The sequence below is a fragment of the Siniperca chuatsi genome, linkage group LG2 (assembly GCF_020085105.1).
Source record: "Siniperca chuatsi isolate FFG_IHB_CAS linkage group LG2, ASM2008510v1, whole genome shotgun sequence".
In the NCBI taxonomy this organism is placed as follows: domain Eukaryota; kingdom Metazoa; phylum Chordata; class Actinopteri; order Centrarchiformes; family Sinipercidae; genus Siniperca; species Siniperca chuatsi.
The window spans coordinates 19,302,527-19,319,666 of record NC_058043.1 but is presented as its reverse complement, the minus strand read 5'-3'; the positions used below and the strand labels follow the sequence as shown (position 1 = coordinate 19,319,666).

The following is a 17,140-nucleotide window of genomic DNA, read 5'->3' as shown; positions in this document are numbered from 1 at the left end:
TTCACAAGCTTCTTACTCTCTGGCGAAAGAGAAAGCTAATCCATGAGTGTCTCTCACAAGTGGACTCAAAATAGGGGAACTTTTTCCTCACAAAATGCCTAAGTTGCAGATAATGAAAAAAAATAAGAGTGAGGTAGATTGTACTTTAAGCTTAATTGACCAAAAGACACAAACTTGTTTTCTAAATAAAAGTCCTTTATACACATACCTGGCCAGGGTGTCATTGTAAATGAGAATTGGGTCTTAATTGACTTATCTGGTTAAATAAAAAGGTTAAATTAAAAGGGACAGTTCACCCCAAAATCAAAAATACATATTTTTCCTTCTTACATGTAGTGCTATTTATCCATCTAGATTGTTTTGGTGTGAGTGGAGATATCGGGACAGTTTCATGTAGGAACTATTTTTTTCTACAGATAGTTCCTACATGAAACTACTCACAAGGTCTATGGATTATCTTAAATAACCAGGTCATGATTTATGGAAAGACATTGCTGTTGAAGTTTTCAAATGTATTTTTTGGCGCTTTGAACACCACAAGCCGAGTGCCATATAGTCCTGTTATATTCAAAAAAGGCAGACATCTCTACTACAATTTTTCAGGTTTTCTCCCCAACTCTTCGCATAAATGAGACGGTGTAGTCCCTCATTCGTCCAGGAGTGTTCTATCGTAGAAAAGGTTTCAGTCGTAGTCATCTGGACACTGTTTTCAGAATCAAGACGTTTCGGCTCCCATCCGGAAGTCATTCTCAATTGTGAAAAAATTGGAGAGCCAAAAAACAGGACAAAAGTGTAACTGAACCAAGAAGGAACGGTGTCTCCATTCCTTATGTATCTGGACTGTCTGAAAAACTACAAAGGATCTTTAGACAGCACGATGTTCCTGTCTTCTTTAAACCAGGCAACACTTTAAGACAGAAACTCGTTCACCCTAAGGACAAGTTACCCACACAAAAACAGAGCAATGTAGTCTACTCCATTCAGTGCAGTGAGGAAAACTGCAAAGAACGGGACATAGGCGAAACCAAACAGCCACTTCACAAAAGACTTTATCAGCACAGACGACACGCTAACTCAGGATTACAGAGCGCCGTGCATTTGCATTTAAAAGCTACAAACCACACATTTGAAGACAGCGAGGTGAAGATTCTTAGTAGAGAGAAGAGTTGGTTTGAACGGGGTGTCAAGGAAGCCATTTTTGTGAAGAAAGAGAACCCCTCTTTGAACAGAAATGGTGGTCTGAGATTTAATCTGCCCAAAGTCTATCAGAGTGTATTATCACCTTGGTCACATGCTAATCAGGCACTTAACAGTGATGAAGTAGATGCAGCCAGAGAACAATAGGCCTGATTACTGATCACTGGGCCATCTTGAAACTATTAGGTCAGTTTCAGGTGAAACTAGCTATTAACAGATACTCAGGCAGATTCCCTCCCGAGGGCAGGGCTTATGTAACTCAGAGTAGCTTAAATTTCCAGTTCCCGTCCAATTTTTTCACAATTGAGAATGACTTCCGGATGGGAGCCGAAACGTCTTGATTCTGAAAACAGTGTCCAGATGACTACGACTGAAACCTTTTCTACGATCTTCGCATAAATGTGACTAATTACAAAGTCATTTGCACAACGCAGACACTGACTGTATGAACACATTTATTCAAAAATTGTTGTTAAATCAACACATTAAAAAAGCATTTAAACACTTAAAAAATAGCGAGATATTTAAAATCATTCACACTATAGTAACATTGGTTTAAAATTGGAAGCATTGGTTTAAAAAAAAAAGAAGAAAAAAAAAAAAAAGAAATACAGTACTTTAATCTTGCCAAAGCAAGGATAAAACTTAAAGTTAAAATCACATCCTCCAGCTTGTGTGCTGAACAACAACACTTAGATACTGCATAGATTGTTTACATCCTCTTTTTAGAAGAGCTTTGGCTTATCAACCCACCTACTGCAGGTGGACTGGTAAGCCATAGACCACAGGGGCAGCTCCTATGAGGTGTTTCAGGTGTGTGGCCTGGCGTGATGGGCCCATATAATCCAGGAGGGGAGCTCCAGACCCAGCAGATAACCAGGACTCCAACAAGGCTTTAGTGAAGCGATCAATATCCCGATCTGTCACATCCCACAGGTTTCCCAAAACAAAGGGGCTAAGGAGGAAAAAAAAAACAATAGTTATGACACAGACACCACAGGAGAGTGACTAAATGACGTATGGAGTGTTCAATTAAAATTATGACTATTTCATATAACAATCCATTAATATTCTTTGTACGGTTATAATGGTTTCCACAGAAAGAAAGATTGGTAGCAGCAGTCTTATTTTCCACAAACCGGTCAAATATATTGATTTGTATGATCTGTCACAAAACTGAGAAGACAATATCCTTAGATGTGGCTCCTTTTCAGAGTACTTGACATGATCTACTATATAATGTTTAGTGGTGTTGTTGAGATGAGATTCATCAAGTTGCTGAAACCTGGCCAAAGTACATCTTCACTGGAACAAAATAAATAATTCAGCTTTGTGGCTCTGCCACATAAAGATATGTATTGACATGACAATATTAACTGATCCTTACTGCAAGTAAAGACAGATATCTCACCATCCTGCAATGAGGTAGTTGAGGATGATGCCTTGTCCTTCCTGATCCCCGCGCACTGCCAGAGCGGCACTACTGCAACCAAAGAGCAGAGAGGCTGCTCTCATCTGTCGTTTCAGCACCGCCTGGCTGTCTAGGAACCGTGCGCCTGCACCGTGACCCACGTAACTAAAGCACCCCAGGGTGAGACAGACATGGACAGAGAGGATTTAAAGTAAAACAGGTTATCAAAACAAAGAGCTTAATATAGAACAAACCTTGTATTAAACAATAAAAATATGAAATAATTGAATTAAAAAAACAACAACACACACACAAAAATAGTGTTTGTTAAATGTTATCCCCCTTCAGAATACTTTACAATATGTATTTGAAGACTGTTTCTGTGTGACTTGTGTGTCAGAGGTTGGACAGACAAGGATCTGTTATAGAGCTGCAGCTAACGATTAATTTCATTAGATTAATCTACTAACTATTTTCTCAATTAAACATTTAAATCGTTCAGTCTATAAAATGTCAGGAAATAGTGAAAAATGTTCATCACAAGTTTCTGGAGTCTTCAAGTTGTTTGTTTAAACAGTAGAACCCATAGACATTCAATTTACTATCATAGAAGACTACAAAAAAAAGAAGAAAATATTCCCATTTTAACCAATGAACCAATACATTTTTGGCATTTCTGCTTAAAATAAATAAAAAATATCAGTTATCAAAATTGTTGCTTTAATAATTCACTGATTGTTTCAGCTCTAATCTGCAAAATATTTTTCTCTCTCTATAGTACTGGCTTTTGAATGAACTTATTTTGACTTCTTATTTTCAACATGTAGCATTGATGTGAATTGTAACTATTTTCTCTATCGGGATACTTAAGATCATCACAAACTCACATGTATAGATCCTTGGTGGCAACAGCTTCTTCCAGCTGACCAGAGTCAGGAGCAACTCCACACACGCCCTCCCAATCCAGTTTACTTTAATGAAAATGGTAATGTAGTAAATGGGAAGAAAGACAAATCAAATGGTTCACTTTTAATGGTCATGAGTCAGGTCTCACCTGCTAAACCATTCCTTGAATCTGTCTTGAGAGTTTCCTAAATTGGCATCAGGGTCCAGCACATAAAACACCTGCCTTGTATCCACACCTTGCTTCAGGACGGACTGAGACTCAGTCTAAAAGGGGAGATTTAAATAACAATATCCATAACCACCACTGAACTTAACTGCCAGGAAGTAAATTACATCTGCACCACAGGGCATACTGGAACAGTGATTGGAGCTTGATCTCACCTCTTTCTGAATGCTCAGTCCAATTAGTGAGTGCAGAGAAGGCATCCGGCTGACAGAGCGAGATCTTAAGATGGAGATGCTTTCCCACGGCAACTTCTGAAGGTACTGCAAAGGAAAACAGGACAGAAGTCAATACTTCTCCAAAGCACTGTTGCAATATGCCCTTTGTGTGGTAGGATAATGCTAAAATGTAAGTCTTTCCTCTCTCAAAAAGCCCCTTTATGTACAAATCAGACTATAGGAAAATTCAGTATTTAATAGAGATGATGAAACCAACCTTGTCCAGGATGAGAACCACGTGACGGTGGGGCTCGTCTCTGTCAGCGAGCCGGGACACAGCTCTATGGAGAAGCTGGTCACACTCCACATCCCACTGTGGCGAAACTCCCAGAGCAAATCTTTTAAGGTCTTCTTGGGAGAGCACAGGAGAGGCAGACAGCACAGCCTGAAATACAAGTCAGAAGTGTTGGTCTCAAAAGCAGCTGGAAAAGGAACAGCAAAGCAACAACCACCAAGACAGAACGCAAGGTCAGATGCTAAAGGAGCGAAAAATCAACAGCAACACACACCTTCAACATCTCCTCACTGACTGTCACTCCCCGTGCAGACAAGGACTTGCAAAGGTGCTGGGCCTGTTTGGTGAGCTCGGGATCCGATGTAAGGGGAAGAAGAAAGCTCCTCCAGCATCCCAGCAAGCCCTCCATCTCTGTCAACAGTCGCTGAAAGAAAGATGGGAGGTTTTAAGAACTTATAAGTGACATTTCGTAGACAAAACTTGACTAAGAAGGTTGTTTCTGTGTCCTGTTTTCTTGGTCTACATGTCTGAGTGGAAGTGTGTAACATTGAGTGAAACCAAGTGAATAATACATGCATTGTGAAGCCCTCTGACTCCCCAGCAGTACCCTCGTTCTACACCACCTACCTCAACTCGAGAGTCGAGCGCCCTGCGGCCTTCCCACCACTTGGCTTTCTCAGACACACAGCTCACGACCTTCTGTTCCACCTGAATACTATCTATCTCCTGCACCAGCCAACTAATGGGGTGCTGCATAACACAGAGACAAAGACAGAATTATAATCTGGGATGTTAATGATAAAACCTGAACCACACGGAAATTACAAAAATCAAACTTCTGTGACTATGGCTTAAAATATTTCTTCCACATTTTTCTCTCCCACTGTCGAATTTACAGAGTGTGACATAATTACTCATTGACGCAAAGAAAGCTGTTGCTGTATAGCATTTTGGATGGATGTGGGGTAGGACTATCCTATAATTTAAACCCCTTATTTCGATAAATGTCTTTAACTGAATTCAATTCAACTACAGCTGCAGTGGATATTTTCTCTGTCAGCTAGGCTACTTGATAATGCTGGTAAAAGATGGGAGTGTGAGTCACTAGTGTCTCCATATTGCTAAAGCCATACGCATTTACACTATAACTGTCTGGTTTCAGATTGTGGACACCATTTTATATAATTCACCGTCTTCACCTGCTGTTTAGAGGTGGGGATGTGAACGGTGACAGGGGCAGATCCCTTCTCAAGACGTGACAGTATGATGCTGTCACCCATCTTACCAGGTTTCACTCCAAGCACAGACATCACACACACTGTCACCCCTGTAAAGGAACAGGAAGAGGGATGCACAGACAGAAAGGATATATTACATAAGATTATCAGGCACAAAAGCATCAAGTTATCTGAATGAAATCAGGATATGGACAAGACAAAAAACTTCACACTCACTGATTTAGGCCCCATTAAGTATAGTTGCAGTAGCAAAAGGAATGGCAAAACTGAACTACCAGTTTAAAAAAAAACTTTGCTATTACCTCTCATGATGCATTACTTGCGTGCAAACCACATTTCGATGGAATCAAACATGAAAATGTACACATTTTGCTACTGAGATCGAGACAGTATTGAACATTTTACCCGGGGGAAGGTGTTGAATTTGTTGGATAAACTCTTGACAGTGGCTCTTGGGGAAAGTACAGGAGTCAGCAGTTGGGAAGGAGAAGATGTTCTCCAACTGCGACAACCTCTGTTCGGTACAGTTCTTGGACTCATCTAGACTCAGAGCATCCATCTTGTCTGCTAGCTCACTGGACGCCTTTCTCAGCTTTCTGTTAGAATGGCACATCAAAGCAACGGGAATGTTCAACAATGTTTGAACACAATTTATAAAAGATGTTGAGCTATCAGATGTCAAAAGATTCAAATGTATTTTAATTGAGTTTGAGATATTTTGTTTTTAAGATATCTTGATATATAGAGGGAAATCATGATTTGACACTATACGTATAACAAATATGCTTACTTGAGACAACTGGCTAAATGCCTGATCGTGCGATGACGACTTGTGAGGCCCAAGGACTGGGCATGCAGCATTGCTGTGGTTATAGGGTCCTGCTGTCCCATGGTCAAGGCCAGAAGAGCACAGAGGGTGGTGTAGATGGTGGGGGAGGGGAAGTGCTGAAGGGCCAACCAGGATGAGCGGAGCAATGACTGAACATCCTCCAGAGAAAGATTATCTGGGGAAAAAAAGAAGAGAAATTACAGATGCTAAATGACTGAAGTTAAAGAGCTGCTGTTTAAGACTTTAAGGGTGTTTACGTCTATATTTGGTTAACAGTTTAGGTATCATAGCCCTTATTATACATTATAAAAAGGAACATCCCTACTTCACAATGCTGTTTATGATCGATTCCAGCTTTAAAAAATTAGGTGGCATGTTTATCTTCTTCAGTATTGTAGATCTTGCAGACTATTTCAGAAATGCCTCTTTTGTATTACCATTGTTGTTATCACTACATATTATTGGATTGTGAGTTACACTCCTATGAAAGAACACATTATACCATATAGATACGGTATCATTGCAGACCAGCTGTGAGCACAGCAGTGTAAAGCCTTACCTGGCCTGGTGTCTGAATGAGAGAGGTGGGTTTGTGGAGCGTCTCTCAGATGACCTCTGCTCCTCAGTTCAGACAAGTCGTCTCTCTCCAAATCACGACACATATCCCTCCGCAACACCTCAAAATCTTTGTCTAGAGAGAGTAAAGAAAGAGATTAGAGCTCTGGCTTTTATCCAATTTTTGTTAGATACTGTGATGACTACTATCGCAATTATTTTTCTTGCTCTTTCCTGGCATTCTGCACATCTTACATACTTTTGTTTTAGTGCCGAATAGCACACTGCACGCCAAATTTTCTTCAAGCTCATTGTTGATATTCTGAAACTTAACTATGAACTGTGTAGAGTTTCAAAACAAAAACATTGAGCTGGGAAAAAATTTGGGGTTTCAGGGGCACCATCACTTAATGAAATGTTTCAATATGTAATAAAAAGGTGTGATTGATGGTATAAATTAAACTTAGAATTGTATTTTGGTACATGTCAATTTTGTGCAAATGCCAAGTACGTACAAGGTTATATTTCCTAATTAAAGGGAAGTTTCACCATGGGTACAGAATACACACCAATACCTTGGCTTGAAGCAGGATTCTCTTCATTCTCAGTGTCTGATGTCCTAAGCTGCTCAATGCTTATGTCCAGAACTTCAGGATTTTCCTCCTCAATGGTCCTCATTTTGTCTGGCTCCCCCACTGAATCTGCCTCTGCCCTGGACAGCTCCCTTCTGGTTCTTCCTCTTCTTGTTGAGGCAGGCTGACAGACCGAAGTCTCGTCATCCTCAGAGGAGGTGGAACGAAGCACTGCAGTGCTCTTCTTACCCTTGGCCTGCCTCTTGGGTGCGACCTTCTCCGCAGGTGGATCTGGGGCTGTTTTACTGTGGGCAGCTCTTCTTGTGGTGGTTCGCTTTTTAGGGACATCTGCTTTTTCTTTGGGTTCTGTCTGGCTATTGGCTTCTGTGTCACTCTCATCGCTAAACTCCACCTGTATTGGCATATTAAAAAGGAAGATATTTTTCATAAAAACACATAAAAAAACATAAAAAAGCAGTATATTTTTTGTAACAATAAAACCTCTACTCTGATTAGATGCCTACCTTGAAACGTGATTTCTTTGTGCGTCTGGGAGCAGCAGGCACAGGTTGGGCTTTGCCTTGAACTGGAGACACTTCTTCATACACATGGAACTGTATCTTAGGGGCTGGGGTTTTCATCTTTTGAACAGGAGTAAAGGCCAAAGTAGGTACCACTGTGTTAAAGTCAAAAGAGCCAAGCTCCCTAACAGAGGCCTTCGACTTAACCATCACTGGTGTCATGGGAACCAGGTCCTTTCCTTTGGTTGAGGAGCTTGTCACTTGAATCGTGGGCTTGACAACCTTGACCTTCTTTGCCTCCTTTGTTTTGTTGGGCATATCTGGGTTTTTAATGGACTCTTTAGGTTTCTTAAGCAAGGATGAGGGAGGCACTGTTTTCTGTTCTGATTTCAGCTCTTTATCCACTTTTGGTGCATTCCAAGTCCAAACATTTGAGAAGAGCTCCTCTGGGGTACAGCCCTTTTTGGCAGCCAAGGTAACCAATGACACTATGGCTTTGGTTGCCATTAGGCCTGCTCTCACAGGTCTTAACACAGGAGAGGGTGTGGAATCAACAAATGCTAAGCCAGCCTCCAGTACTTTCCATATGCCACAGACCTTGTTGAGCCCTGGTTCCAGTACAGACAGGGCCATGCGAAGGTACACACGACCCACCACGTCATGCATCAGGGAGGGTTTGAAAAAGCCTTTGGCAGGGCCACAGGGAGGGAAGAGTTTAGTCAATTTTACCCCAAGTTTGGCAGAGACACTCTTACAGCGGGCTATTGTTGCCCATTGAAGTTTCAAACTGACTCTGGCTTCACTGGGATCCAGCTGGAGAACTAGATCAGCCTGTGTAGCTGCCCAGCGAGCAGTGGCACGGCCCAGACAGGGCTCAGAGCAGCAGGGGCACTGGCACTCAGACTCATGGGCCAGAGAGGAGAGCCAGCGGCGAGGCTGGGCTTTGAGAGGTGGGGAGCTGGCCAGATCCCTCACTACAGGTTCTTTGGCAGTCCACCTAGTGCTCAGGATGCCCTTAAAATCATCCTCTATGGTAGGAAGGGGAGACTGAGATTTCTGAGCTGGACGACCTTTCCTGGGTTTGATTTTCACTTCTGCCTTCTTCACCTGATCAGAAAAATCTGAGGAAAAAAGTAAATTTAGTAGATCAAAGAAACTGACACACTGTTTAATGTAATGTATTACATTAGAGTATCCATAGAGCATTTAAGTACAATGTCATTGTTTTTAATTGAATTATCATCATCATCACCATTTTTAAATACAATAACACAATGTGAACAAATCCTCACAATGCATTACTAAAAGTCAAACAATAATATTGAATCAATGTCTGGCTCTATTTGAACTGGTGGTGCTGTGCATTTAACAGACCTGTGCAAAGCTCCAGAAGGTTTCTGACTTTGTCTAAATCAATTCCACTTTCCTCTCTCTCCCCCTGCATCAGCTCCAACTCAGCTTTCATCACCAGCAGCTCAGCACATCTAAAACAAAAAACAAACGAGTAAAGAGTTAATTCATCAAAAAAGCGTGTAATGTGACCACATTAGCTCTGACTATACAGTACGTTGATCTTATATATTGTGGTGCATATCTATATTGTGCTGTGTTCCAGGCCTATTATACGTACGGTATATAGAACAAATTAATACGGTAATCATACCAGTTTTAATTAGGTACACATGTACAATCTAACACTGAAATTAACAGATTTAGGGTAAAATATTAAAAACATCTTTAAATATAAAGCAGTCCAGCAACACCACCACAAACTACAGCCTTGGAAGTTAGAGTTGAATTAGCACCTCTATGACACAGTCTATTATAAAATGTATAATAAGCTTCATATAATTAGAATTTATTGGATGTTGTATTAGATTGCGGTAGACTGTACAGGTTAGGTATAGTATGAACTATAACTCTGTTTCACTGGTTCAAAGTGGCCCAAGTAAAATCTTCTGGTCCAATAAATATGCTTCAACACTATATCAAGCTTAACAGCACACAAAACATAAAAAAGGACCGGCTGTGACCTGCCGGCAAGTTTAGCATTGTGCACTGCAGAAAACAGTATTTAAAAATGACCAGTATAAAGGTGATAATATCAGTGCACAAGCACATGTACATACTGGCTAAGTGCTTGCAGCTTGTTGGCCAGTTTGAGAGCTTCTAGGCATTGAAGCCGGGCGTCATTTATGGCCCCACAGCTGCTCCTCACAGCCACCATCTTCATAGAACAGTTTAATAGCTCTGAGAGCAGCTGCCACTTCAGCATCAGGTTATCTCCTGTTCATAGACCAAGGGAGACAGGGAGAGAATCAACATGGCAGACAGCACTAAAAACAAACATCAATGAGGTATTAACAGCCTTTCCATGTATGGTCAAGTCCATGTGTAGGACAAACGTACCTTGGTCGACGAAGCGCACTTCTGAGCTGCTGCAGTTAGTCCCATATAAGCCCTTCCCTACTAAAGTGACCAGCAGGCTGCAGAGAAGCTTCAGACTTTCATACAGGGCAGTGTCTGGGCTATTTATACCTGAGACAGAAAAACAATCCTAAGCTCCACATTCTCACAATGCAAAATTAAAACAGAAAACCATTTGGTTATATTTAGTGTAGCAAATGCTTTAGCTAACCATGCTGTGTGATATGGCCCCGCTGGGCTTGTGGCAGTGCAGCTGTGTCCAAACTCAGATAGGAGCTGCAGGTCTGGAGCGTCCGAGCACGCAGCAGGTACCAGCTCTTTGACTGTCTCTGCTCATTCACTTCTTTAAGCACCTCACACAGATAAGGCACACCAAGATCCACCTGACATATGGTCAAACAGGAAAGGGGCAACTTGATAAAAATCACCCATTGCAGCGAAAAAACAATAACAATGCAATAATATGAGAAATACTGGTAGCAGACATGTTACCTACCTGTCCTGTGCTGTAACAGTACTGAGCTTTCAACAGAATGGCCAGCATAGAGAGCGAAGAAGGTCCATCAGCTGTGGAATCTGAGGTCAGAAACCTTTCTGCTTGCTCGAGCTGGGCCTAAAAAAGTAACATAAAATAAACAAAGTGAGATATAGTACATGACGTGAGATGCAGAATGTTTGCTATGAATAATTATTGCAAAACTGCATTACCAAAACCAGTTCAGGGGTGCCCATATCCAGAAGGATACTGGCTGATTGACAGAGGGAGCTGGCACATCCATGGGCATCAGCAAGTTGACGTGAAAGTCCAATCGCAAGTTGGTATGCTTCCAAAGCCTTTAGAGGCTACATAAGAGAATGAGGAGATTTGATAAATACACAGATACTGGTATTACCAATCATGTTGATAACACTAGTTATTCTAACAACCTCACCCCAGGATACACCATAAAATACCCCTTACACACCAAGTCTTTCTTACAGTACAACCAACAAGTATTTGCTTTTTAAAGTTCTTAAACCAATTTCATATTAAACATTGTTTTTTTAAATTGTTGTACCCACATCTAGGAAAAACTCAGGAGAATTTGGTCAATTTAACTTTAAAAATCTCTTTACAAACTCAGACAAACTTACAATGCACATCTCTAATTCATATAATACTTGAATGTGAATTGTGTGAGATGTGTTTCTTATTTGATAGAAGCTCAGAATCCATTTGGCGCTGAAGAGAGAAACTAAAAACAACCTAAAGAGACCCTGCAGAATGATTTTGACCACATACTGTGCTGTTACCTTTCCCATGAGTTTGAAGAGAGCTGCAGTCACAGCAATGGAGCTGCAGGTCTGTTTGGGGTTTCTGACAGAAGGCAGGACTTTACTCTGCAGAAGAGCGGACCACTCATCCAGTGCTCTTTCCAAAGGCTTGCACAACTCTTAAAAGGAAACAAAAAAATATTGTCAATGAATCTCTCACAGAGACAGCAAGTGATGAACAATTACCTATTTGTGATTAGAACCACCACTAGTACTTGGCGGAGGTGCGTTCTGAAGCAGGACAACAGATTATGGTATAATATATAGCTATCATATCACACCATACAGATGTCTACAGTAGACTGATGATATGATTAAAAAGGGGTTCCTACTGTTCTCTGCAGCCAGGTTGAAATGCAGGCCTTCATAGACCAGGATGCTGTCTTGTGTCTTCTGCTTATCTTCATAATCAAAATCATTGGTTCCTATGGGATTGGCCACACACCTTGTCTGCTCACGCAACTCTCGCTGTTTATTGTCACTTTCAATGGCCTGGCCAAAACACACACGCATCATTTAGTAAATCACAAGACACTTGGTAATCAACTATCTGGAAGTAAGTCTTGGTTTAATACACTGACCAATCATACAGTCTAATATCAATTCTTACCGTAGTTCTATGTAAGAATAATCCTGAAACCATGAATACTACAATGCTGTTACTTATTTCAGTTTCACTCACTCATTTTGTGACAGAAAATGAAATTCTAATCACTGACACTTTCATTAAAATAATCTTAATTAAACAAAATAAACGAAAATATGCACATGATATCCTGATGGATCTAATAGAGCTCACCTCCTGAAGATTCTTCTCAAGCGTGCAGATATAGAGCCACAGTAAAGCATGGGCCTTGTCATCCTTGAGTCTGTCGGCATTCTCTGGAATCTCTGGTTCTTCTTCAAGTAACCGTAAAGCTTCATGGGTAAAATCAACTGCTGTGCTGTGTAGTTACAAATGAACATAATGAACATTGAGACGGTAGTCTGCTGCCCATGTTGGCCCAACGGGGCTCCAGACTAACAACTTTTTCAAGCACACAATTTGGTGGCACACAAAACTGTTTATTTGCATCTATCAAGGAACTCTGCTTATTAGAAATGATGTAAATAAAAGCTCCTACCAGTCAGTCTGTTCACTGAAATCCTGGTAACACACAACTTGGGCCATTTCACAAAGGTAGACGGCACGTAGATGGGTGTGGGAGCTCTCCTCATGGCAGATGTCCAACAGATCACAGAGAGTGTTGTAACGCTCCTGGGCCGTGTCCCCTGCCACCTCCTTATAGGCATGCAGCTCTTCCTCCAAAAGGCAAAGCATTACTCGTTCATCAGGGACGTCAGGACCAAAACCATCATGCAATGTCCTGTTCCAGGATGGAAGCCAACAGTTGTAAGTTTCTTTTCCATTGATAATCCATGAATTACATTCTCTGATAACTTAAAGGTTGTCACAAACAACAATAGAAAAGTCCCTTCATTAGAAGTTGTCTGTACCTGAGACGGATGTCCTCCTCAGAGTTACGGGCTGCGTCAGTCTTTGTTTTCACCCATAGAGAGACCGGTTCGGCCATATGAGTAGTGATTTTGTCGCCCAGAGCCTTCAGCCACAGGATCACCCAGTCCAGCGCTCGTTCCAGATGTCCAGCCCGCCGAGACGTCTGCACAGCCAGCATGAAGGGTCGGCTCAACTAGGTAGTCAAAAGATGTGATAATAATACAGATCACTGCAAAAAACGAATATATATTTACAAAATTCCCCCAGGATCATTTAGGTTTGCTCCTAACACAACCTATTTAAAATCAGGAGGTAATCTTATGAATGCTGACCCCCAAGCCCATTCTAGACAAAGACAAGATATATAATGTGTATTTATTAAGACTGAGCCAATGTGATGCAGGATCAAACAAAACACACTTAAAAAGGAGCTTACCCTATCGACAGAGAGCGAGACAGGACAGTTCTTGCATAGATCCCTGCAGAGGATCTCAACTAGCGTGAAGGCCTGGTCATAGAGACGCCGGTTGTACAATCCACAAGCTAAGTTGCTCACAGCAATCACTGCGAGGCACATTGTAATCACAAAATGTAACAATAATAATAATAAAATTGTCTATATATTGCTATTTAAGTTAGCATTCAAGTGACCTGACAACATCAATAACCTCCACTGTAATCACCTGCTTTGATGAGAAGGTTTTCACTAGACAGTTTACGCAGTTCAGTCATCATCAGTCCAGCTGTGGCTTGACAGTACAGCAGCACTCTGTCCAGTGTGTCACTGTTCTCCAGCTAAGAACAACAAATCACAATCAGTACTAAAACCTATATCAGAGTACATTTAGAACTGTGGCAACATGTTGTAACTGCGTGATTCTTCTGTTTTATTTTCAGTTTTGTCATTTCTATCATGATCATGAAATTGGACGTTACAGAGGCAGCCTCACCTGTGATGCGAGCATGCTCTCATAAGCAAATACAAAGCCTTGGTAAATACTGAAGCAAAGGGCCTGTTGCAGTCTGCTGCCCTCAGCCTGGCATGTTGAACTCTGTAAACCAAGCAAACCACAGGTCAGCAATCTGTATAAACTCTTCTCAAGAAAATTAATTTAACCTTTAAATGCCTTTTTGATGGTAAATGAGAAAAATCCAACAGTACTTTTAATTTTCCAGAATGATTTTCCTGCTCTTTTTTCTAGTACACACAAACAAACAGATAACTCTTTTTCCTGGGCAGTAACTGCACTCACCTTCTTCAGCATCTTTAATATCTGTTCTTGGTGCTCCTCAAGAAAAGAAAACCAAGCCAGGAGCACAGGTCCGCTTAATCCCTTGCTGTGGCCACTTTCAACAGCCCACACCACTAATCCGCAACCTTCCAGAACAGCATGTGCTTCTTGGCCCCCCAAGTCAGCTGAAATAGACCTCAAGGCCCTGGCACACTCCGTCAAAGCCTGGCCACTCTCCCCACCAGCCGTCATTGTAGAATGAATTTTTACTGCCCATTTGCCGAGCACCACAGCTGTACACTGACAGTCAGCACCGTCTCTGATCTTGCTCTCAATTTCATTCATGAAGGTGGAGGCCAGATCATAGTGGCCGGCCTTACAAAGCACCTTCACTATAATCAGCCCCATTTCGGAAAGCACATATAAACTTGATGTCTCGGTAGACTGCTTGGACCAGTCCCCCTCACAGTCTCGACCACCAGTCCGGCATCTGTTGAAAAGTGTGTGCATTTCCTGGAGAAGAAAAGAAGCATCGTCCTTGGTTATCGCTCCACAGCTACTCTCAAAATCAGTGATGGCATCCTCTGTGTATATGGGAGCTTTGGAGATAGAGAGAGTTGCACTTTCTGTGTCCAACAACAGGAGGAAGCTCAGAGCTTGCATCTGGCAGTGGAGTTTGTCGCAGGGATTGAGGATTTTCCTGTCTTTGGTGGCAGATAATCCGCTCCAGAGCACTGAGAAGCAGCTGCGCACAAGAACACAGTAGTCCTCAGCCTATGGACCACACAACAGAGTAATTATGTTAATGCTGACACTGAAAAAGCAATCATGCAGTATAGATGTGGGATATACCACACATGTATGAAAAAACAAAACAAAACAAGTGATACATACCTGTTGGGCTGGGGTAAGCCTGCTGTAAAGCAACCCAGCTACATGGCTGCATAGACTATGAGCTCCTAGGGAGCTTAGCTTCTTGACAATATGGAAAATGATCTTTTCCATGTACAGTGGACTGCTCTGAGCAACAAGTGCTGCAGAAATATCATAGCCATGAAGGGAAAGCTCCACCAGCTGTACCAACTGACTGACATGGTCAAACTCAGGCGATCCGACTCCAAGTTGATGGTTACAGGCTCGGATGACCCTGTCACACAGTGTGCGACCCTGAAGGCCTGGTTGACTCTTCACATAACTCTGCAATGTAAAAACAAAATAGTGGAATTTATAGTTAACTGTAATGGGTTCTGTTATTTATACGCAAAACATGTCTATTTCTAATACAGCAAATGGAAATGAGCTAATTTGGAGGCAGTTAATCATAGGTTAATGTTATTATTAAGTCAGTACTGTAATCAGATTCTCTTAAAGTAGGTTATCGAGTAAGATAATATCAACTTGTAACGTTACTACGAATATGGAGTGGTTCTTCAGCTCAAACTCGTGTGTTTACGCTAACCTCTAGTTCTTTAAGTAAAAGCTCCGTCTCTTTCACAGAAGCAGTCCGCTTGATGTATTCGTCCACCTTCAAACACTTCATGTCGACAGCTGTAAAAAAAAAAAACACACGTTAGTTGAGAGAAAGTCATGTTAATTTTAAACTTTGACAAAGTGAGGAGCTTAACGTTAGCTAGCGTTAACAACAACGTTGACGCTGTTCAACTAACGTTAACGTTTACTAACTTAACCACGACAGTGGACTGTGACTTACTTCAAGCGGGAGACCTTTGTAGCAGCACTTTTATTCACAGCAGATAAAAAGCAGACTTGCTGTGGATAATAACATAATTAAGCAGCGGCACGATTGCTGCTAAACTTGTGTAAGTTAAAAGATTCAAATTCAAACCCTCAACAATCATGGAAACTGCACCCCGCGACCTGTTTTTGAAAGGTTTTTGCTAACCAATCCGAGAGCACATCCGCTTTTACCCGGAAATTAAAGCACTTATGGGTATTGTAGTTTTATTATCATGCCCAAACCACTGACGTGCAGATAAAAACCATAGGTTTAAAATAGATGAAAACCAGAAGAAGCGTAACATTCACTAAACCATTAAATAAATAAATACATGTATAAATAAATAAATGGCATTAATGTGCATTTGTATTTGATCAAACGTGGCTACACAAAATATCTCCCAGAAACAAGTGACATTACTTCCCATACCATAAAAAGTAAACCAATTCAAATTAAATAGTTACCTGTCCATCCAGATCCAGGTGAGGTAGACATTAAATGTTTTTGGTGTTTTTGAGATGGACCAAAATGGCTTGGACAGTATTATTTCAGTGGTAGTAAATAGTAATTCTAGTTTCCACTCTACTCTCCCTGCCATACTTAATCATTATAATCATACCAAAGCACACCTACCATTGACAATTACCACTTACACACTGGTACTTCAAACCACACTAAAATCAGCTTGATTCTCTGATCGCATAATGAGTCAGCCAGATCTGAGCACTATATGTTATAGTTACACCAGATATTTAAAATTGTATGTTTAATAACAATTTAGGTATAGGCCAAGAGTCAGCACAATAAGTTGGGAAAGGGTTCTTTTTTCCAGCAAGGCATCAGTCCCAAATGTGAAGCCAAAACAACAATGTTAATGTCCTGATGTTGATGGGTCAAAGTGCAGACATCAATGTAAATCAAACATTTGTGGCAGGATTTGAAAATTGCTGTTCGACTCATAGTCCCCATGAAATGTGACAGAGCTTGCACGGTTTTGCAAAGAGGAATTGGGGAAATTGTGTCCAA

At 41.2% G+C, this 17,140-nt stretch overlaps 1 protein-coding gene across 2 annotated transcripts; it reads right to left on the bottom strand.

Annotated features, from left to right (window-relative positions):
* Positions 1-1,635: 1,635 nt before the first annotated feature.
* On the bottom strand, positions 1,636-16,289 carry espl1 (extra spindle pole bodies like 1, separase). Of its 2 annotated transcripts, none has more exons than XM_044177732.1 (32): positions 16,088-16,289; positions 15,836-15,924; positions 15,271-15,573; positions 14,398-15,150; positions 14,095-14,196; positions 13,828-13,939; positions 13,581-13,708; positions 13,144-13,337; positions 12,771-13,013; positions 12,446-12,590; positions 11,979-12,138; positions 11,626-11,765; positions 11,041-11,175; positions 10,829-10,945; positions 10,544-10,715; positions 10,315-10,443; positions 10,035-10,191; positions 9,280-9,389; positions 7,909-9,026; positions 7,382-7,796; positions 6,817-6,948; positions 6,219-6,432; positions 5,834-6,024; positions 5,390-5,517; positions 4,818-4,940; positions 4,465-4,614; positions 4,173-4,340; positions 3,896-4,000; positions 3,663-3,778; positions 3,496-3,579; positions 2,609-2,773; positions 1,636-2,152 (listed from the first exon to the last, which is right to left on the bottom strand). In XM_044177732.1, the coding sequence occupies exons 2-32, from the start codon at positions 15,914-15,916 to the stop codon at positions 1,951-1,953; spliced, it is 6,492 nt and encodes a 2,163-aa protein (XP_044033667.1). In that variant the 5' UTR covers positions 15,917-15,924; positions 16,088-16,289; the 3' UTR covers positions 1,636-1,950. The 2 variants fall into 2 exon arrangements, with proteins under 2 accessions (XP_044033667.1, XP_044033677.1); XM_044177742.1 differs by having other exon boundaries at positions 7,388-7,796; positions 16,088-16,288.
* Between the last annotated feature and the right edge of the window lie 851 nt (positions 16,290-17,140).